The sequence below is a fragment of the Pristiophorus japonicus genome, chromosome 15, assembly GCF_044704955.1.
Source record: "Pristiophorus japonicus isolate sPriJap1 chromosome 15, sPriJap1.hap1, whole genome shotgun sequence".
In the NCBI taxonomy this organism is placed as follows: domain Eukaryota; kingdom Metazoa; phylum Chordata; class Chondrichthyes; family Pristiophoridae; genus Pristiophorus; species Pristiophorus japonicus.
In genome coordinates, this window is record NC_091991.1 from 35,827,983 (window position 1) to 35,850,509 (window position 22,527).

At 43.2% G+C, this 22,527-nt stretch overlaps 1 protein-coding gene across 2 annotated transcripts in view; it reads right to left on the reverse strand.

The window, feature by feature from the left end:
• The window catches only part of cped1 (cadherin-like and PC-esterase domain containing 1), a 373,997-nt gene that overhangs the window by 284,721 nt on the left and 66,749 nt on the right, over window positions 1–22,527 (reverse strand). For both annotated transcript variants that reach the window (XM_070900311.1, XM_070900312.1), the window contains 2 exons: window positions 20,115–20,199; window positions 1,416–1,572 (listed from right to left, as the gene is read on the reverse strand). In XM_070900311.1, the coding sequence (XP_070756412.1) occupies window positions 1,416–1,572; window positions 20,115–20,199 (242 nt within the window). The remainder of the gene's footprint in view (window positions 1–1,415; window positions 1,573–20,114; window positions 20,200–22,527) is intronic.

Below are 22,527 nucleotides of genomic sequence, written 5' to 3' on the forward strand. Positions count from 1 at the left end.
TCGACCCTTCTGCCAATGGGAACAATTTCTCTCTATCTACTCTGTCCACACCCCTCATGATTTTGAACACTAAAGACATCAGATAAAGTTGGGGTTTGTCCATTCCAGAGTAAGTACATTTTTAACGCCGTGATAAGTCTTAATTACCGCCAAACAACCTCGCTGGCACTGAAAATTACTTTTTACCAATATAGAATCTCATTCCTTCAGATTTAAAAATATATATTTTTGACTTTTTCTTTCTGTTTCTGCTATCTCTCTCTCTAAATCACATCTTTATTTTCTTCTCTTTATTTTGCTTTCTGTATATGATTTGACATTTCATTAAATATTCTAACTTACACTTCCTGGTTTAGACTATGTGCCTCAGTAGGACTCTTCAATCTGATTGGTTAAGGGGCAACACAGTTGTTTTCCGTATTCACTTAGGTCCCAGGTCCCCTGTAGAGGGCGTTGCACCATGGCTTTCTAATCACAGCAAGTTCCAGTGCAAAACCCCATAGAAAGTCTGTGGGCAAATGTAAGTGTAATGAACGGCTTGCACAGTTTGTTCGCCGTTGACTGCAAAATCCACAACATTTTGTATTTGGCCTGCAGTATACTTAACCTGGAAGCACTTGATGTTCTTGGTGTTGACACACGAGCACTGATTTTAACCTAGAGTGCGCTTCAAATAGAGGAGTTAGGCTAGCGCCAACCCCAACCTTCCCCCCCACCCCCCCCGCCCTCCCCACAGCCCCGCCAATCCTGTCAGCATGTGGCTTAAGCAATTTTAATTCCTAGGCCTCATCTGCATGTTTCTGGTCAGCTGCCCACCCAAAATGGACGGGAAAAGCAGCTGTGCAGCGGGGCAGGAGTGGAGGTTCAGGTGGCAGGAAGGGACAAGATGGTAATAAACTTGTACATTTCTGTAGCAATTTGGTGTGTTTGCGTTGCTTTTTCAGGGACGCCATCTCTTATCCCTCTAATATGGTGATTAACATTTGCAAATGTCTTCCCCGGAGAAGATGTTAGAGGTACTGCAATTTACCGAATTCGTCAATCTGATTGCAAGACTCGGTATCATGGAGATGGAGGGCCTCTCTTTATCAGGACAAGTTGGTGACAATTTCTTACATTCCTTCCAACTCTCTCTCCTGGGATTAATTGCCATTCTACATCAGTTCTGATGAAAGGTTAGCGACCTGAAAGGTCAACTCTGTTTCTCTCTCCACAGATGCTGCCTGAACTGCTGAGTATTTATAGCATTTTCTATTTTTAATTCAAAGTTACTACTAGCAGATGACTGAAGCTGCTTGTGACTGGAGAGCCTAGTAACCGCTTTTAAAATAAATGCATTTGAAAAAGACTGCATCCTCAAAATAGAATTTTAGTAAATTAAAAGATTGTTCATTTTCTTTGTGTGTTTCTCTTACTGTTTTATGCCAATTTCATTGTCTGTATATTGAAGCTTCATAGAAGGGATAGTTCCATCTGGAGCGATTACGTTTCCAGTCCTTATCTCGTTGCTGGTAGTTTCCAGCTCTACATAATGATCGAGGCACAACGGTGAAACAGCTAAGGGTTGAAGAACTGGAAGACAATGCATAAAAGTACATTACATAGTGTTCCTTTGGGACTATTTCATCAGGCATATGAACAGTACTGCAGCTATCCTGATCTAAAAACAATATTGCTTATATTGAGACAAATCACTGAATCCCCACCACCAATTAAATTTACTAAACATTTTGGTCACAAGCATATTGCATTCAGCTGAGTAATTTCATCAGCAAAAGAAGTATGGCAAATTTCCAATACAATAAAATATAAATTATTCAACAAATGAAACTTTTCACTGGATTTGGATAATGGTCTTCGTTGTACTACCAAATATGAAACTTTGAAGGGATGTATTTAGCGTCTGATGACCAGAAATATTATTTGCTTTGCAATGCATCCTATGCACTGTAGTCTTAAAAAAAACTTCAAAGATTGGCCTGAATCATAACAAAGTTGTCCACAAACAGAATACTAACTGAGCTTACAAAATATTGTGCACTGTATGCATAACAGAAATACTGTGTGAATTCTAGGGTGAACTACCATTTACTAGTGTTACTGATGCTAGTCATAATAGGTATAACGAATAACTAGTCACAATCAGAACATTGGTAAGTTCTGCTCCTAAAAATGAAACTCCATTGTTGTTTGTGATTGGAATGTTTCAGTTTACATATATTGCAGCTATACATTTCGCAAATTTTTCAATCAATTTTATGACATTTTTTGCATGACATGAAGGACGATTTTTTTAGCTACAGTTTAGAAACCATCAAAAACTTGAGTAAAAATAGTAAAATAATGTACTAAACATTTACTGTAAATACTGAACTCCAATTTAAGAAGAGTTAGTGACTAGAATATATTTTCTAGCAGAATCAAAAAATACAAAGTTATGCAGAAAATGAAGTGATATTATTTTGACTTTATGCTCCTGGTGGGGTGCCTTGCCCAGCTGGAGCACAAAGCCAACAAATTACCCTTTAAATGTCACTATCAACCATTATTTCAAAAGGGCATTTATTTGATCAATCTACCCCCAATCTCCTTATTTTATATTCATTTTTTATCAAGTCATAATAAGATTATATACTTAGTTAAATCATGGTCCATTTTAGTCATAATGTCAAATTGTTGTCACATGACAGATGAATACTAGATAATGAATCAGACGCTGTGGTAGCCAGAGATTTCTACACCAAAGCCTGCAGTGGGAATTGTACAGCTGCTGTTTTAATCCAAGTAATTTATACAATCAGAAATACCAAAAGTGATCAACGCTGCAGGCAGGCCCGAAAATATAAGACTTGGGGCACATCTGGGGATGGGAAAAACCACATCTACAGATATAAATTAGGCTGGAGTGCATCTAAAGATGAACTTAAAAAAAAACAAAGCAGACAACACAGACAATTTCAAACAGTTGAAGCTCCAGAAAAAAAACTCATTGAGCCTGAAATTCTGACGTCGCTGGGCCCATACGAGGTTTCTACGGACCCGGGAAGGCATCGGAAAAGCCGGTTTTCAGTGCGTAATAAACTGGAGCTTGACAGATTGTAGCCAGATCGGGAGCGAGGACATTTGTACGTGAAAATTTGCAATATTTATGCATACAAATGTTCTCAAAAATCTTGCGCCTGAAAAAGCAGGCGCATAGCCTACTTTTACAGGTGCAAGTGTTTTAAAACACACAAAAACATATAAAAATAAAGTTATAAAAACATATTTTATTGTTAAAAACATATTTTATTGTTAAAAACCCTCCCCACAACGGTAAGTTTATTTTAAGGCATAATTAAAAAAATGTTTTAAATTGGGAATTTTTTTTTAATAAGACATTAATAACTTTAATTTAAATTAATCTTAAATATTTAGTGTATATTTTTTATTTTTTATTCGTGTTTTGGGTGTTTGGGGGGGTTTCTCATACATAGTAATAGGAGTTTCGGACTTACTATACCTGATTGGCTGCCCAGAGCCATGTGACTCCAGCTCCAGGCCTGCTCAAGTCCCGACGTGTACGCGCTGCGATGCGCAGCAAGAGGAGGCCTGTGCGTCAGAAAGTCGAGTGGGCGCAGTACCTTCAGGTAGGTACGTATTTTTTTCTCTAAAATCTAGTCGAATTCCCGTGGGAAGGAGAAAGCGGAATTTCTGGGCCAATATCTGGCCTTTAAATGTTTTGCTTTTGGTTTAATTGCTATTGCGCTTTTCTCTTTTTATTATTATTATTATTTTTGTAAGTTATTTTTATTGTTCTGTTTACCCAGTAATAAAAGTGAATCATCAACCCATTAAAAAAATACACAAAATGATCTTTTAATAGACCACCAAATGATATCCAGGTATTTTTAAACTTCCAAGCTGGATTACCGCTTTACAGCGATGCTGGCAGACATTATCACAAGCCTTAATTTAATTCTGAAGTCATGGTAAACATGACAGCATTCTGCTGCCACCTCTTCTATAGTTGTAAAGAACTAACATATGTACTCACCATGCAGATATGTAATATCCCAGGAGTAAAGGCCACATAACACATGAATGATAACGTTGTGAGTGAGTTGTGAAGATCTTTTTCATGAATGGGATAAAATGATACTCCACAGTTGCACATTGAATACTCCATACAATAAGGTGCACAGTAAATACTCTATTTATACTGTAAGTTAAACAACATAAGCTTTCACTCTTCAGAGCTGGTCAGTGGGTTCAATATCATGACCATGACATAACAAGACATTTATGGTGAAACATATTTGACTAGTTGGAGCCTCATATTTCAGGAGAATTTTTCTTGATATAGAGCCACTGAGATAGTTCAGCTCCATGATTAAGTAATGCATGTATAAATAACTTGGATATGAACTAAACGTCAGTTCTGCATTTTGTTTCAAAACTCCAAACACATAATACCTGCTTCAAATGTAATTTCAGGATCCTGCCTAAAGGCGCTGTATTAGGATCACAGAAAATACTGCCATTTACAGCAGAGAGGAACAGAACTGGTCTTCAGAGGGCATTAGACAAATTACCAAGTGCTGCTTAGTCATGAAGCATAAAGTTTATAACAGGTTCTAACATAACAATGGTCATGGGGGGCCACTACCCATGGACTCTAGGGGAATCAAGGGATTATGGGGATCAGGCGAAAAAGTGGAGTTTTGATCAAAGATGAGCCATGACATTGAATGGCGGAGCAGGCTCGGAGGACTGTATGGCATACACCTGCTCCTAAATCTTATGTTCTTATGTTTTTACCACAATTGAGCCTGATCCTGCATTATGTGACAGTTACATGTGCATTTACCAACAGGAGACATTGGAGAATGATCAAGAGCAACAATGCATCATGATCTTTATCCCAAGCAGTATAGAAGACAATTGTCGATGCCTTACTGGTGACCCTGCTCAAACTGGCTAATTCAGCACAGACCAAGAATTGTATCTGGGACTTTACTGGTCTGAATGGATCAGTACCACATCGGGCAATGCCTATGGATCAAGAGAGCTAAGAGATATTGCCCCCGATATTTGCGGGGAGGGAGTGGGTGTGGGGGGGATGTGGAGGTCCTGCTGAATTTAATGGCAGGAACTCACTTGAATTTTTTCTCCGTTTCCCAGCCGGTAGCCAATCAGATTGAGAGGCGGCCAGATTGCACTAGACCAGAGAGGGGGGACGGATAGATTGTGGAGGTAGGGAATGAGGAGATGGGGGAGATCACGGGTTTCAGTGGATCGTGGAGGGGGGGAGGGGTTGGTGGATGGCAAGGGATCGGTGGATCACAGGTGTCGGTGGATCACGAGGAGCGAGGCCATTCATGGATAGTTTGCTTGGGGGGGCTGGGGAAGCCCTCCTGCTCCTCCTAACCCACAAGCAATGCTGGGAAAAGCATTTACCAGCTGGATCCAGCAGTTCTCGCCTCCCTTTAGCTGCCAGGTATCCCAAGCCTGCTAAGTCCGGCTCGCAGCCGTTAAATCTGAATAGCTGATAAAGTCTGAGGCAGGCAGCCTCATTAACATATTCAAATTACTGGTCCTCCTCTCAAGAGCAGGTTACTCGTTCGCCTCCCCCCCAACCCGCCCCAGTTAAACTGGAAGTCGTCGTGTTCACGGAGGGTTGGGGTCGAGTTTCAGATTTTTAAGAATTTAACCCCTCCGCCCTTACTCCCACCCGTCCTGTGAGGTTAAAATTCCCCACTTTCTCATTATTATTGTTCAAAAATAGCCTTGTGAAGTTTCGCCAATACTGAGTTTTAGAATTCCATTTAAGCATTAGGATTGGACTATAGATAAGAAATATTAAAATAGCTGAGGAGATCATACTAGAAAGAATAAAGAACATTAAAATAGATCAGGCTGCTGACTACCTATCTTAGGGTGATTGAAGAGATGAGGTGTGTGCTTTGCAATTAAATTCACATACTATGCTTTTTGACACACTCTTACTTTCATGTACACCTCAGAGCGAGTCAACCGGGTTTTGAATAAATTATATCAAATGAAAATTAAAGTTAACAGGATAATGCTTAAGATGAAAGAGTCAGAATGGATCTCATAGAATCATACAATCATAAGAACATAAGAAATAGGAGCAGGAGTAGGCCACCTGGCCCTTCGAGCCTGCTCCGCCATTTAATAAAATCATGGCTGATCTAATCATGGACTCATCTCCACTTCACTACCCGCTCCCCATAACCCTATATTCCCTTATCGCTCAACAATCTGTCTATCTCCACCATAAATATATTCAATGACCCAGCCTCCACAGCTCTCTGGGGCAGAGAATTCCATAGATTTACAACCAACTGAGAGAAGAAATTCCTCCTCATCTCAGTTTTAAATGGGCAGCCCCTTATTCTGAGACTATGTCCCCTAGTTTTAGTTTCCCCTATGGGTGGAAATATCCTCCCTGCATCCACTTTGTCAAACCCTCTCATTATCTTATATGTTTCGATAAGATCACCTCTCATTCTTCTGAACTCCAATGTATATAGGCCCAAACTACTCAACCTAACTTCATAAGTCAACCCCCTCATCTTCGGAATCAACCTAGTGAATCTTCTCTGAACAGCCTCCAATGCAAGTATATCCTTTCTTAAATACGGAGACCAAAACTGTATGCAGTATTCTAGGTGTGGCTTTCCCGATACCATGTACAGTTGTAGCAGGACTTCTCTGCTTTTATACTCTATCCCCCTTGCAATAAAGGTCAACATTCCATTTGCCTTCCTGGTTACTTGCTGTACCTTCATACTCACTTTTTGTGTTTCATGCACAAGGACCCCCAGGTCCCTCTGTACTGCAGCACTTTGCAATTTTTCTCCATTTAAATTATAATTTTCTTTTCTATTTTTTCTGCCAAAGTAGATAAACTCACATTTTCCCACATTATACTCCATCTGCCAAATTTTTGCCCACTCACTTAGCCTGTCTATATCCCTTTGCAGATGTTTTGTGTCCTCCTCGCAGTTTGCTTTCCCACCCATCTTTGTATCATCAACAAACTTGGCTACATTACACTCGGTCCCTTCATCCAAGTCATTAATAGAGATTGTAAATAGTTGCAGACCCAGCATCGATCCCTGCGGCACCCCACTAGTCACTGTTTGCCAACTGGAAAATGATCCATTTATCCTGACTCTCTGTTTTCTGTTAGTTAGCCAATCCTCTATCCATGCTAATATATTACCCCCAACCCCATGAACTTTTATTTTGTGCAATAACCTTTTATGTGTCACATTATCGAATGCCTTCTGGAAATCCAAATACATCACATCCATTGGTTCCCCCTAATCCACCTTACTCGTTTATCCTCAAAGAACTCCAGCAAATTTGTCAAACATGATTTCCCTTTCATAAAACCATGCTGACTCTGCTTGATTGAATTATGCTTTTCCAAATGTCCCTCTCCTGCTTCCTTAATAATGGACTCCAGCATTTTCCCAACAACAGATGTTAGGTTAACTGTCTGATCTAATCATGGACTCCAATGTCTGCCACAGCACATGAACTGTCCCATACTTCAATCTATTTTCCCAGTCCACTTTAGCCAACTCTGCCCTCATACCTTTGTGGTCTCCTTTATTTAAGCTTAGGACCAACTTTCACATCCTCTAACTGAATTTGAAATTCAACCATGTTATGGTCACTCATTCCTAGAGGATCCTTTACTACGAGATCATTCATTAATCCTGCCTCATTACACAGTACCAGATCTAAAATAGCCTGCTCCCTGGTTGGTTCCCCAAAGTACTGTTCAAGGAAACTATCCCAGATACCCTCTATGAACTCTTCCTCAAGGCTACCCTGGCCAATTTGCTTTGTCGAATCAATATGAAGGTTAAAATCGACCATGATTATTGGCGTTGCTTTATTACAAGCCTCCATTATTTCTTGATTTATACTCCATCCAACAGTGTAGCTACTGTTAGGGAGACTATAGACTATGCCCACCAGCGACTTTTTCCCTTTATTATTCTTTATCTCCACCCAAACTGATTCAAAATCTTGATCTTCTGAGTCAATATCGTTTCTCACTAAAGCACTGATCTCATCCTTTATTAACAGTGCTACCCCATCTCCTTTTCCTTTCTGTCTGTCCTTCTGGATTGTCAAATACCGCTGAATATTTAGTTCCCAGTCCTGGTGTAAGATTTCTAAATCTCTGGCATTTAAGTTCGACAGTGAGACGATTCTTTCTAAACAATTGGAACAGTTTATTGAAAACACACACACATGCACATCAACAGTTGTCCGTTACTTAGTTACAACAGATACAATGAGGTTATAATAACAAGCAATATACATTACTTCGCTTTGGCTGGCTGGTTTGAACACACGGCGTGCTGTTTTGGCTGGTCTTCAACAGGAGGTCTTGTGCCGTGTGTCCAGCAGAGAGAGAGAAAAGTCTTTGGCTGAGTTCTTTATACCTCTCAAAGCCATTGTCCCTCAGAAAGGCTCATGATTGGACCTTGGTTCCAGGGCAGTTCCTTATTGGCTCTCCTCACACATGTGGCAGTCTAACCTGGCCCAGCCATCTCTTGATTAGTTTAAATGGCTTTCCAATATACAAAACCCATGCGGCAGCTCTGTGGGCTTCCATTTTGTTTCTTTCAAAATTCAGCCCATGCTGGCAACCTGAGGGCTTTCATTTTGTTTCAACACAAACAGGCCTTTCCGTATAATCTACACTTTAACATTTATACATATACAGAATCAATTTTAATTATTAATAAACACTTTTATTCTTACACTGTTCACCTTGCAACCACGTCTCTATAATGGCTATCAGATCATATCCACTTGTATCTATTTGTGCCATCAACTCATCTATTTTGTTATGAACGCAACGTGCATTCAGATAAAGAGCTTTTAATTTTTTTTTTTTTTATCATTTTTTCCTGCTTTGACCCCACTTTCTGATTCACCTTTATGTTTATATATTCTGTCCCTTCCTGGCATGCTCTGGTTTTCGCTTCCCCCAGTGCTACCCTGATCTATTGCTTTCTCCTTATTCTTTGACTTTTTAAATTTTCGCTCATCTGAATCCTGCCCCCCACTAATTAGTTTAAAGCCCTTTCTACAGCCCGAGTTATTTGATTCGCCAGGACCCTAGTCCCAGCACGGTCTAAGTGGAGCCCTTCCAAACGGAACAGCTCCCTCTTAGAATCATAGGCCCCAAGTTTCCACACGTGGCAAAACAGGCGCCTGAAAAAAAACACGCTATTCTCGAGTGCTTTGCAGCTCGATGTCTGCTTGGCATGGCGCACAGAGGGCGGAGCCTACCACTCACGCCGATTTTGTAAGTAGGAGGGGCGGGTACAATTTAAATGAGTTTTTTTCGTGCCGGCAAGCCTGCGCGTGCGCGTTGGAGCATTTGCGCACGCGCAGTCTGAAATAAACATTGGCACTCGGCCATTTTAAAAAGTGCTGCAGAAAAAGTGAAAATTTGTTCATTGAACTCTTGCAAAGGCTTGCATTTTAATTTTCTTGATATTTCTGTGTGTGAGGGTGAGGGAGTGCATTCTGTAATTAAAGATAGACTGTGATAAACGGGACACATGCACTTGTTTGAGACTATTCAAATTCTTTGTAGCTGTTCAATGTTTAACATTTTTTAATAAAACCACATTGCCCTTCCATGATCAGCACTGAGGCTTCTTGCAGCTTTCTCCCTCCCTCCTCCTGCCGTCGGTCGGTCCCGACGGCAAACTGCTGCCTGAAAGGCCTGCCTGAAGCACTTTCACACAGGTAGGAACATGGTTTATTTAATCTTTTCTTTGCTTATAAATTTTTATTCAGGTTGGATTTATTTGTATAATATTTGTATAAGTATAACTAAGGATTTATTGTAGAATTTAATGACTTCCCTTCCCCCCCCTCCCCCCCCCACCTCGTTCCCGACGCCTAATTTGTAACCTGCGCCTGATTTTTTTAATGTGTAGATAAGGTTTTTTCAAGCCTACAAAAATCTTCACTTGCTCCATTCTAAGTTAGTTTGGAGTACGTTTTCACTGTGGAAACTTTCAAATCAGGCGTCAGTGGCCGGACACGCCCCCTTTTGAAAAAAAGATTCTGTTCCAAAGTGAAACTGTTCTACCTGACTAGAACTGCAGAAAACTTAAATGTGGAGAATTCCGATTTCTAAGATACTCCGTTCTCCACCAGTTGCTCCTAAAAATCAGGAGCAAATCATGTGGAAACTTGGGGCCATAGAATGGTTATAGCATGGAAGAAGGCCATTTGGTCCGACGAGCCCGTGCCGACTCTCAGCTAGTTCCTCCCTTTCCCTGTAGCCCAGCAATTTTTTTTCCCCTTCAGATAATTATCTAACTCTCTTTCGAAAGCAGTGATTGTGTCTGCCTCCACCATCCTTTCTGGCAGTGCATTCCAGATCTTAACCACTCGCTGCATAAAAAAGATTTTTCTTATATCATCTTTGGTTCTTTTGCCAATGACCTTAAATCTGTGTCCTCTGGTTCTCGACCTTTATGTCAATGGGAACAGTTTCTCTCTATCTACTCTGTCTAGACCCCTCATGATTTGAAACACCTCTATCAAATTTCCTCTCAATCTTCTCGGCTCCAAGGAGAACAATCCCAGCTTCTCCAGTCTATCAACGTAACTGAAGTCCCTCATCCCGGGATGAAAGGGAATGGAGGAGGATTGAGTGTGATGCCAGTTCTATTCAATGCCTGATTCCTGGCTCAGGATCATTATGTATGCAGGGTGAGCTCCTTGTGGGACCCAGCCAGCAAGCGGGACTACACACTGCATGTCATCACACATGATTTCTATTGCTTCAACAATCTACCAAACTATAGAAAGTTAAAAATAATAATTGGAACTTTTTCCATCTTTACATCCTTACCAGACAGTTGGGGTAAGTCAAATTATTTTGTAAAGTTTGGTTCTAAAATATAAACCAACGTGAGCATTAATCATTGGCTGTTAACATTGACTAGGCAATCTTACTCAGAGAATAGGATAATTCTTTCGGTGCTGCACAGGAATACTGCTTAAAAGGGGTAGAACAGCCCCAAAGATCAACATTTAATTTTCTTACTGAATGACTCGGCCAAAATAAAGGCCATCAACAGGAGAAATACAAAGACAGATTTGATAAAATGAAGCCTCTGTCCTGTTAGAGGGGCAGACAGGGAGGAAATGGATGAGGAATCTGGCATTTATATGTGTTGGGTGGGGAAGGGGCAGCCAGTGGCAGTCCCAGCAATGATAAGGGGAGGGAAATTAATGCTAGGATAGAGAGGCAGTGATAGGCCTCACTGCTTGAATTTTCCTCCTGTTTCCACTACTATCCCACTCGATTTCAGGTGTGAAGGTGGAGGAAAATTCAGCCCTGAATCAATAATATTTTTTTATTCGTTCCGAGATGTAGGCATCACTGGCAAGGCCAGCATTGCCCTTGGGAAGATGGTGGTGAGCCACCTTCTTGAACCCCTGCAGTCATGTGGTGAAGGTACTCCCACAGTGCTGTTAGGGAGGGAGCTCCAGGATTTTGACCCAGCGACAATGAAGGAACGGTGATATATTTCCGAGTCAGGATAGTGTGCAACTTGGAGGGGAACTTGGAGGTGATGGTGTTTCCATGCGCCTGCAGCCCTTGTCCTTCTGGCCGGTAGAGGTCGAGGGTTTTGGAGGTGCTGCCGAAGAAGTCGTGGCGAGTTGCTGGAGTGTATCTTTAGTATCTCGATGGCATCCGTTCCCCCTTTTTAACTATTCTAGTCACTTCATTTGCTTTTCTTCCACTTGCGTGATTTATTTCAGAGCTTTTCAAAGCCATCAATGAAATAACTTTTTGCCTATTAATGATCTCAAGCACAGACAGGCTTGTGGTCATCTACATTCCCCTAACAATGTAGCTCCGAATTGATCTCCGTAGTCAATAGATGCTACATTTCCATTCCTACTCACTCTATTCCTATTTTCTGAGTAAGGTTGCCTAGTCAATGTTAACAGCCAATGATTAATGCCCATCTGATGGCTGGTGTGCAACGGCCACCACGTGTTAAGAAAATCCACGCACAGGCATCTTCTACCCTTCAGGATGTAGTTCAGGACCTGGAATATTCGGTCCTTCATTGAAACACCTGTGAACTCATCCTTTTTTGGCGTGGAAACAAGTCATCCTCGTTTTGAGGGACTGCCAATGATGATGATGATGATGATGAATGCTCACAGTGGCTTATATTATAGAACCAAACTGTATAAACTAATTTGACTTACCCCAACTGGCTGGTAAGGAAGTAAAGATGGAAAAAGTTCCTATTATTATTTTTAACTTTCTACAGTTTGGTAGATTGTTGAAGCAATAGAAATCATGTGTGATGACATGCAGAAGGCGAATGTGGATATGAACTGTAAATATTTATTCTGGGCAAATTTTGGGATTTTATATCTAAAATTATGTCATTGATAATAAAGGTTAGCCAATATATGGATAGAGAATGTTTTTTATTTATTATACAACTAATTCTAAGTCCTGAATAGAGGAGCTGAATTGAGAATAAATCATGCTGCTGACAACAAGTTACTTATAAATGTAGCTCCATTTGATTTAACTATTATTTTCAAATTGCTTCACATTCCTCAATACATTTCAAAGGTTTGTAAAACAATCTCCCAGAAGTATTAGAATAATTCTTTGAGGGAAGTGAACCACAAATCTTCCACCTTACAAGGTTTAATGCCTTCAAAAATAATTACAAGAGAGTCCCAATTGTCTGCCCTCGCAACATCCGCATTCACAATTATCTATGAACTGGACTAACAGGAGGCTGCGCTGTATTGCAACTCTCAACACCTAGTTGCAACTCTGGGTCAGAGGTCTTCCATGATTTTCGATTAAACTTCTGGCCAGAATTTTACTGGTCCTGAGAGGATGGGATCGGAGGCAGGTCAGCTATGAAATTTAAATGATTGACAGCGGGTCAGGACCCCGGGACTCACTGTCAACCTGCCTCCATGCTAGTCTCCCAGCTGTCGGGTATGTCAGCGCTGAACAGACTCGACACCAAGTGGCGGGGAAGGCAATTTAGATTATGAAGACAAAAGCAAAATCCTGTGGATTTATTAAGACTAGATTATTAAGAGCTTGTTAACAGGCACTTAAAAACTATTTTAAGTTCAACTTTAGATTTTAAGAGGTTGTGAACGACTTCCCCACTGCTCGGGGATCGTGTCGGGTAAGGAGGTCGGGTGTTGTATCAGCATGGGATGATTTTTTAACTTGGCAGCTCCAAATGGTCTATAAAAGCTCCCTTTCCATAGGTGTTCACTTTCCAAGGTAGAAACTGTTGCTTACAGAATTTGGAAGACAAATTGAGCTTTATGCAGCTTGCAAGTGTTTGAGCAAACTTTCTATCCAGTGTTACCTCATTGGAACAACCTCTCTCACCATTGACAGATTGCTTGTGTCATCTCAACCTCACTTGCCAGCTATTCCATCAGCATTGGTGCCCTTGAAACAATCTCACCTTGGTCCTCAGAATCCCACCACAATCAGCCCCAACACCGGCATCACCAGGCACACCGGCATCACCAGGCACACCAGCAGCATGAACAACAACACCAATCTTCTCCACAATCAGCTGATGCTGCACAGGACACAGGACATCAGCACCGAACCACATTGCTGCCCGGGATACCAGGGATGGCCTCACCATGGCCAGGTTTACTTCACTTAATGCTGTACACCCTGGCTGCCACATGATGTGCCAGGTTGGCACCACCCCACACCAGCATCATAAAGCAACCCTGCAATGCCCAAGCCATTCCTTTCACACTCATCGTCATTGTGGGATGTATCCCTATGTCTCACCATTCACTGCAACTCACTAAGCCACTTCCAAAGGTGTACACAAATCTGTCCAAGAACACACAGTGTTCAAAATAGAGGTTTCAATGTTTAACACCACATTAACAGAAACTTTACATGAATATTGGCTAAAATACCCAAGTGCCTATCCTTATGTGTTGTTATTTGGTATGCTTGCATTAAGATGAGGGTGAGTGTGAGTGTGAGGGGTGGCTAGTGAGATAGGGATGTGATAATGTAGATAGAGAGGGAGAGATGGGTGGAGGTGCAAGGTAAGTTGGTGTGAGTAAGGATGTGCAGGAGTAGGGTAAGGAAGGCAGAGTTATGGGGATGTGATGAGTGGCACAGCAGGATGTGGTTGAGTGTGGCTTTGCAGTAACATTTTGTGATTTACTGAGATCATTGAAAGGTTTGCACCACTGCAACCAGCTCCTCCCGATGACATCTCTGCTTGTGTCCTCCTGTGCAATGTGCAACGAGGCTGTGTTGGTCTCCTGGGGAGGTCACTTCCGCCCATTGGAAGGGAAGAGAACCTCCCTGTTTGCTGCGACTCCATCTAGAAGCATGTGGCAGGAGTCATGGGAGAGCCTGGGTGCAGCCGTGCACCTTTGTGCAGTGCTGGTCAGTGTTTGCAGCACCTCAATGCTGCAGAACACTGACAGCACAACTTTCAAAATCAATTTGGACATGGTCCCTTAAAGGAAACTGGCTGATGACTCGTCTCAGACCTACTTCCTTTTAATTGGCCAGGAACTTCACTGGGCGGGCTTAACAAGCCCAATCATCATAACATTGCTACAACAGAGTGGGATGGAGCAGGCAACGGGCTGACCCCTGCTGCACCGAACCCGCCTCAGTAGATAAAATCGTGGCCTCTGTGTGCATTTCAGGTCAGATCTGGTTAGGGATTTGGAACAGTTCAGGTAAACCCTTATCTGGGCTATATAAAATACACTCAGAATAAAGCATGGTGCACATAATCATTAGGGCCAGGTCAGTTTGCTTCTTTTGTTGAGATTCTTTTAACAGCTGTGTTGCCACTTTAGGTCTGGTCAGGAATGCTGGTTGTATCTCTTATTGGCATGAAGCTACAACTCAATTATTTGCCAACTATGATACCCTCCAGTATGACAGATAATTGAGGTTCCACTGTATTTTTAAATAGAGAAAAGCAGGTAAACAGAATTATTACAGTGTAAACTCACACAAGATGTTCAGATCATATTATAAACTACAAAGTAAAGCTCCAGCAGCTTGCACACATTGTCAGAACTTCCAAAAAGGACTATCATTACCCCTGGACACAGATCTTGACAACCAGGACACTCCATGCAGTTGATGTGTGATGACAACCTAGCTGAAGGATTAATGGCTATCACACTCTGCAAACCTATCGTGTAATAATGTGCAATTGATTATTAAAAAATAACATGTACTTTTATAGGGGACATGATTGATCAAATAGAGCTAACCTTTAAAACAGTTATGTCATGTATGTAACCACAATGTAACACCACTGTAGTACTGCATACACTCAACCTAGACGCACACCTTGACCACAAGAGGTGAACTTGTGGGAGACACTCCTTACCAGATCACACAGGTATAAAAAGGCAGGGTCATCATTTGGAGTCCTGTGAATAAAGAGTTAAGGTCACAGAGTGACCTTGTCCCCAGAATGTGCCTTGTGTGATTTCATACTGTAGAGTAAGGACTTTACATTGGCGACGAGAAACGGGAATTCACAACCCACGAGAATGGCCACCGGTAGCACAGAGGAATGGCACTGTGTTGGGGAAGACTGGGACGATTTTGTCGAGAGGCTTCAGCAAAGCTTTGTTACGAAAGAATGGCTGGGGGATGCGACGACTGAGAAGGGCTCATCTTTTGACCAACTGCGGACCAAAGACGAAGCCTTTGAAGAACTTAGCAAATTGATCGGGGAGCACCTCAAACCAGCGAGCAGCATACACATGGCCCGACACAGATTCTACACCCACCGATATCGTGAAGGACAGAGCATACCGGACTTCGTAGCAGACCTCCGGCGTTTGGCCAGCCTCTGTAAGTTCACAGATGCCTGCAGGGGGGAGATGCTAAGGGACTTCTTTATCGAGGGCATCGGTCATGCGGGAATTTTCTGCAAATTAATTGAGACCAAGGATTTGACCTTGGAAGTGGCGGCGTTGATAGCTCAAACTTTCATGGCGGGGGAGGAAGAGACGAAAATAATATACGCGTGCAATTCTGCTTCTAACGCGGCGATGGATCAGAGAGTCAACATCATCAATGCGACACAGAGCCCTGCAGGCAGGCAGGGGCAGTCCAACACTCCCCAGGCAGCAATAGACCCCAGAGTAGGACTTCAACAGAGACAATGGCAGGCTGAACGGACATTCACGCCATCACAGTGGACAATGTGGCCCGGGATAGTGCCATTGACACCAACCAATAGGGTACGTAAGAGCAGTCAAAGGGACAGTCAGCGCGGAATGCCTGGCCATAGTCCCTTTGTTCCCAACAATGGAAACTTTAACTCATGCTGGAGGTGTGGGGGAAAACACTCAGCTAGATCTTGCAGATTTCAACAGTTTGTCTGCAGGAACTGCAATCTCAGTGGCCACTTAGCTCGAATGTGCAGGAAGTCTGCAACCAGATTAATATATGAGGCGGATGGACCAGAAGAGTGTTCTTTGAGGCAGGATGACTTTTGGGGCAAATCGAAGGACGCCGAGGTTCAGCGGGTCCATGTGGCGAATATTCACAGTTCATACACCAAAACGCCACCAATGATGATGAGGGTTTTATTAAACGGTATCCGAGTACGCATGGAGCTGGACACGGGAGCCAGCCAGTCACTCATGGGCGTTCAGCAATTTGAGAAGCTATGGCCACTTAAAGCCAGTAGACTCAAATTAGCATGTATTGAGACACAATTACGGACTTACATGAAATAAATCATTCCGGTGCTAGGCAGTGCAATGTTGGCTGTCACACACAATGGGTTAGTGAATCGGCTGCTGCTCTGGATTGTCCCGGGCAATGGTCCCGGGCATTGGGGAGGAGCTGGTTAGCCGAGATGAACTGGAAATGGGGGGATGTTCACGCAATATCATCTGTGGAGCGAAGTTCGTGCTCACAAGTCCTACAGTAATTCGATTCACTATTCCAACCTGGCGTCGGGACTTTCAAAGCCACTAAAGTAGTGATACACATCATCCCGGACACCAGGCCAGTGCACCACAAAGCCAGAGTGGTGCCTTATGTGATGCGGGAAAAGATCGAGAGCGAATTGGACCGGCTGTTGAGAGAGGGCATCATCCCGCCTGTTGAATTCAGCGACTGGGCGAGCCCCATCGTTCCCGTCCTAAAAGCGGATGGCTCTGTCAGGATCTGTGGCGATTACAAGGCCACCATCAATTGGGTGTCCCAACAAGATCAATACCCGCTCCTGAGAGCGGAGGACCTCTTCGCCACGCTAGCAGGTGGCAAGCTGTTCACCAAGTTGGACCTCACTTCAGCCTATATGACCCAGGAACTGGCCGACGAATCTAAACTACTGACCACCATCACCAAGCACAAGGGACTGTTCGTTTATAACAGGTGCCCATTTGGCATTCGATCAGCGGCCATGATTTTTCAACGAAACATGGAAAGCCTGCTTAAATCCATTCCTGGAATGATCGTATTCCAGAACGATATCCTCATCACGGGTCGCGACACCGAGGAACACCTCCACAACCTGGAGGAGGCGCTACGCCGACTGGAACGGGTAGGCCTGCGACTCAAGAAGTCTAAACGTGTGTTCTTAGCTCCTGAGGTTGAGTTTCTGAGCAGGAGGGTTGCTGCAGATGGGATCCGGCCCACCGAATCCAAAACAGAGGCGATTCGATGAGCACCCAGGCCCTGCAACACATCGGAGTTGCGTTCATTCCTGGGACTGTTGAACTATTTCGGGAACTTTCTGCCGAACTTGAGCATGTTGTTGGAGCCGCTACACGTGCTCCTGCATAAGGGTTGCGATTGGTTTTGGGGGGACTGTCAGGAACGGGCTTTTGATCGGGCGTGAAACCTACTTTGTTCAAACAAGTTGTTGACCCTGTACGACCCCTGTAAAAAATTGGTTCTGACATGTGATGCATCGTCCTATGGGGTTGGGTGCGTGTTGCAGCAGGGCAATGCTGAGGATCAACTACAACCTGTGGCTTATGCCTCCAGGTTGCTCTCTCAAGCAGAACGGGGGTATGGGATGGTCGAGAAGGAAGCGCTTGCATGTGTCTATGGTGTAAAAAAAATGCATCAGTACCTCTTTGGCAAGAAGTTTGAATTAGAGACGGACCACAAGCCATTAACATCCTTGTTGTCAGATAGCAAGGCTATCAATGCCAACGCATCAGCTCACATACAGCGATGGGTTCTCACGCTGGCTGCTTATGACTACTCCATCCGGCACCGGCCCAGCTCTGAAAGTTGCACTGACGCACTCAGCAGGCTTCCACTGGCCACCACTGAAGGGGCAGCGGAGCAAAGCGCCGAGATGGTCATGAATGTCGATGCCTTTGACAGCGCAGGCTCCCCCATCACAGCCCGCCAGATCTAAATCTGGACCAACAGAGATCCCCTCCTATCCCTAATTAAGAAATGTGTCCTGACTGGGGATTGGGCGCCCGCACAAGGAGCATGCCCTGAGGAGGTCAGACCATTCCACGGACTGACGGATGAGCTCTCCATCCAAGCCAACTGACTACTATGGGGCAGCCGGGTAGTTATGTCCCAGAAGGGCAGGGAGGCATTCATCCGGGAACTCCACAGCGAGCACCCAGGCATTGTGCTGATGAAGGCCATTGCCCGGTCACACGTTTGGTGGCCTGAAATTGATTCTGTGTTCGCAGGTGCACGACGTGTGCCCAGCTGGGTAATGCCCCCAGGGAGGCCCCGCTCAGCCCCTGGCCCTGGCCCACCAGGCCATGGTCACGCATTCATGTTGACTACGCGGGCCCGTTCATGGGTAAGATGTTCCATATTGTGGTAGATGCGTACTCGAAATGGATCGAACGCATCATTCTGAATTCATGCACATCATCCACCACCGTGGAAAGCCTACATACGATCTTTGCAACCCATGGCTTGCCGGACATCCTTAATGGCCCATGTTTCACAAGCTACGAATTCTGAGAGTTTATGTCGGGCAATGGCATCAACCACGTCAGGACTGCGCCGTTCAAGCCGGCCTCCTCCAATGGACAGGTGAAACGTGCGGTCCAATTAATTAAGCAAGGTATGCTCAGGATTCAAGGACCCTCCCTACAATGCCGCCTATCGCGTCTCCTGCTGACCTATAGGTCCCGACCGCACTTGCTCACGGGGGTCCCGCCCGCAGAGCTACTAATGAAATGGACACGCAAAACTCGGTTGTCCCTCATTCACCCAGTCCTGACCGACACAGTTGAGGGCAAGCGCAAGTCACAAAACGAGTACCATGACCGTAATTCGAGGGGGAGATGTATAGAAATAAATGATCCTGTATTCGTCCTCAATCACGCCATGGGGCCCAAATGGTTTGAGGGCACTGTAATTGACAAAGAGGGGAATAGGGTCATCGTGGTAAAACTCAACAATGGTCAGATATGCTGTAAGCCTCTGGACCAAGTGAAAAAACGGTTCAGCATCAACACGGAGGAACCTGAAGAAGACCATGAGATGGAGCTCACATCACCGCCAGTAAACGAGCAACAAGAGCAATCAGAAGAATGCACAGTCCCTGCGGTCAACCCGGACAGGCCGGAATCACCACAGATGGCAGACGCTCACGTCAGTGTCCAACAACCAGAGCCCCAACTGTGGCGTGCACGAGGGAGCGTAGACCACCTGAAAGACTAAACCTATGATCCCAATAAGACTTTGACGGGGAAGGTGATGTCATGTATGTAACCACAATGTAACACCACTGTATTACTGTATACACTCAACCTAGATGCACACCTTGACCACAAGGGGTGAACTTGTGGGAGACACTCCTTACCTGATCACACAGGTATAAAAAGGGAGGTCCCACGCAGGGTCATCGTCTTTGGAGTCCTATGAATAAAGAGTTAAGGTCACAGAGTGACCTTGTCCCCAGAATGTGCCTCATGTGGTTTCATACTGTAGAGTAAGGACTTTACAAGTTTGTACACATTTCAATCAAGATAGTACAGCTGAACAAAAAACTAGTTAAAATGAAAAGGCCATTTACCTGGCAAACTTTGAGCGATCTTCATAATCTGACAAAAGCCATCCCTTCTGCAAAGTGCGTGTTCCAATCCTGGTATTCGATTTACCTGAAAGTAAATCCATAAACTAATAGAAATAGCATCATCTCTCATCAGTTCAATAAGTTAATAAATAAATGGTGAAGTCCAAAAAATGAGTTTTGTTTAAACTTTCAAAAAATTTAACCGAAACCATTTAATCATAAACAGTGAGAAGAATGGTGTTGTTTTCCCTGTCCTGTCAAGTGATCTCTTCAAACAGCCAGAGTACGCACACTGCAAAAATATCAAAAGATTGATCTAATTACTTCAGTGACGAGACCAAATCAATTCTGAAATTCCCCAGCCTTAACTGGCTAAAGAAAAACAATCTTTTGCAGCCAGTTTTAGAGAATGGATCAGAGTGCACAGTGGCATAAAAGAAAATGAGGAAAATGCGGAAACTTTTCTTAAAATAGAGAAAATAGTATATCCAATTCAAAATAGGGTATAATTAAAATGAAAGTAATGTTAAAACAATAAAAGTAGAAAACTAAGTGAATGTAAGGCAAGGGAATGATCGAAAATAAACTGCTTTTAATTAGTGCTTTATCACATCTCTCAGAAGTGTCCCAAAACTTTCAATATAACCTTACAATGCCGTAACTTTTTTTTTGTATAGGCAAAACAGAAAAGGAGTCAAGAAGACAGGGTGGGCAGTGATATATAACATCTGAGTAGTATTATTGTTACTGTAACATTAGGGTTTTTTTAAAGGATGATGGAGAGTAAGCTGAATTTTTAAAAAACTAGCTGGTCCAGTAAGTACCAATTAATTTCCTTGATGTTACCAGTGGTCTAAAAGTGAAAAGGAGACTTCAGATGCAATTGAACTTGGAATCAGTGAATACCGATCAATGCCTGAGTAACAACAAATTGATCATCAAAATTTCATTTTGGAATGGAGCATCTACTAGTACTGATGAAACCTATTTCTATTAATTAAAGAGATGTAAAGGTTTTCCTTGGTGATACAGAGAGTACAGTTGGCAGGAGGCCCTGTAAACAAAGTCCATCTGCTTTAAAAGAAAGGCAGGAACCGTTAATATGACGACAGTCATTTATCCCCTTTGATCCCGCTACTTTTCCGCAGCGATGTTAACCTTGCTCTTTTGTGCAGGATGGCAGAGGGATACTTCTTTAAATACGCAGATTGGGTCCGATGATGTCATCGGAACCCAATCCGCAACTTTAGTTGGGGGCCTGAGCGGGCATGGGGGGCGGTGATGGCTTTCATGTTAGGCCAGACCTGGCAGTTAGTGAGTCATGGGCTAGATAGAAGAGTTTAAGGCAGATAATGAATTGCCCATGAGGACAAAAAGTGCTCCTTTGGGCTGAACAAAGAAGCCTTGGGCCTCCCTTTCCCAGGCAGTCTCCCCGATTACGTCCAGAGACCCCCCCCCCCCCAACCACTTAACTGGGAACCAAGCTACAGCCTCTTGCCGCTGAATTCACGCTCCTGCCCACCCGCTAAGGGGTGGATCTGGCCAGGTTCCAGCATGTCAGCGAGAATATTTATGGTGATGAACCCCGGCCGTTAAGATCTGACTCTGCGAGCTTGCCGCCCGCTTCGAGACTGCTGTGCACCATACCCGTAGCCCCTTTAAAATCGGAGCCAAAGGTTTTACGACAGACATGGTAATCAAAAACATACAGGGATAATTTTAATCATGGATACTCCTGGTAAATGACAGAAGCACATATCAGGAATTTGACTGCACTCCTCCAATGCTTTTCCAGACATTAAATTAAAAATTATTTTATTTCCATGTAAATGCGTTAACCCCTGCATGAAAAATTACAGATTCAAGTTTCCATTCCACTGGAATATCTGATTGCTTAATACACAATTACCCCCACCCCCACTTACACACACACAAATAGATACTGTTATGCTGGTAAAATAATTTTGATATTACTATGCCAGAAATTTATGATGTAAACTAGCTGCTGCCGTGATATATTGTCACTGACCGTGTAGAGAAACTATGTTAGGGTTAGATCACAACAGATTTAAATGTTATGACTGGGTAAACAGTAAGATAGTCAAATGTACTGAATGTCATTTAGAAACAGATATATTTTGTGGACAAATCAAAGTGCGTCAATTTGCTGCAATGCTAAAATCTCCTTTCAACTTTCTCTGCAGAATTAAAAGTGTGAAGTGATACATTTTGGTAGAAAGAATGAGGAGAGGAAATATAAACTAAAGGGTATAATCCTAAAGCAGGTGCATGAACAGAGAGACCTGGGGTATATGTGTACAAATCGTCGAAAGTGGCAGGACAGGTTGAGAAAGTGGTTAAAAAAGCGTACGGGATCCTGGGCTTTATGAATAGAAGTATAGAGTACAAAAGC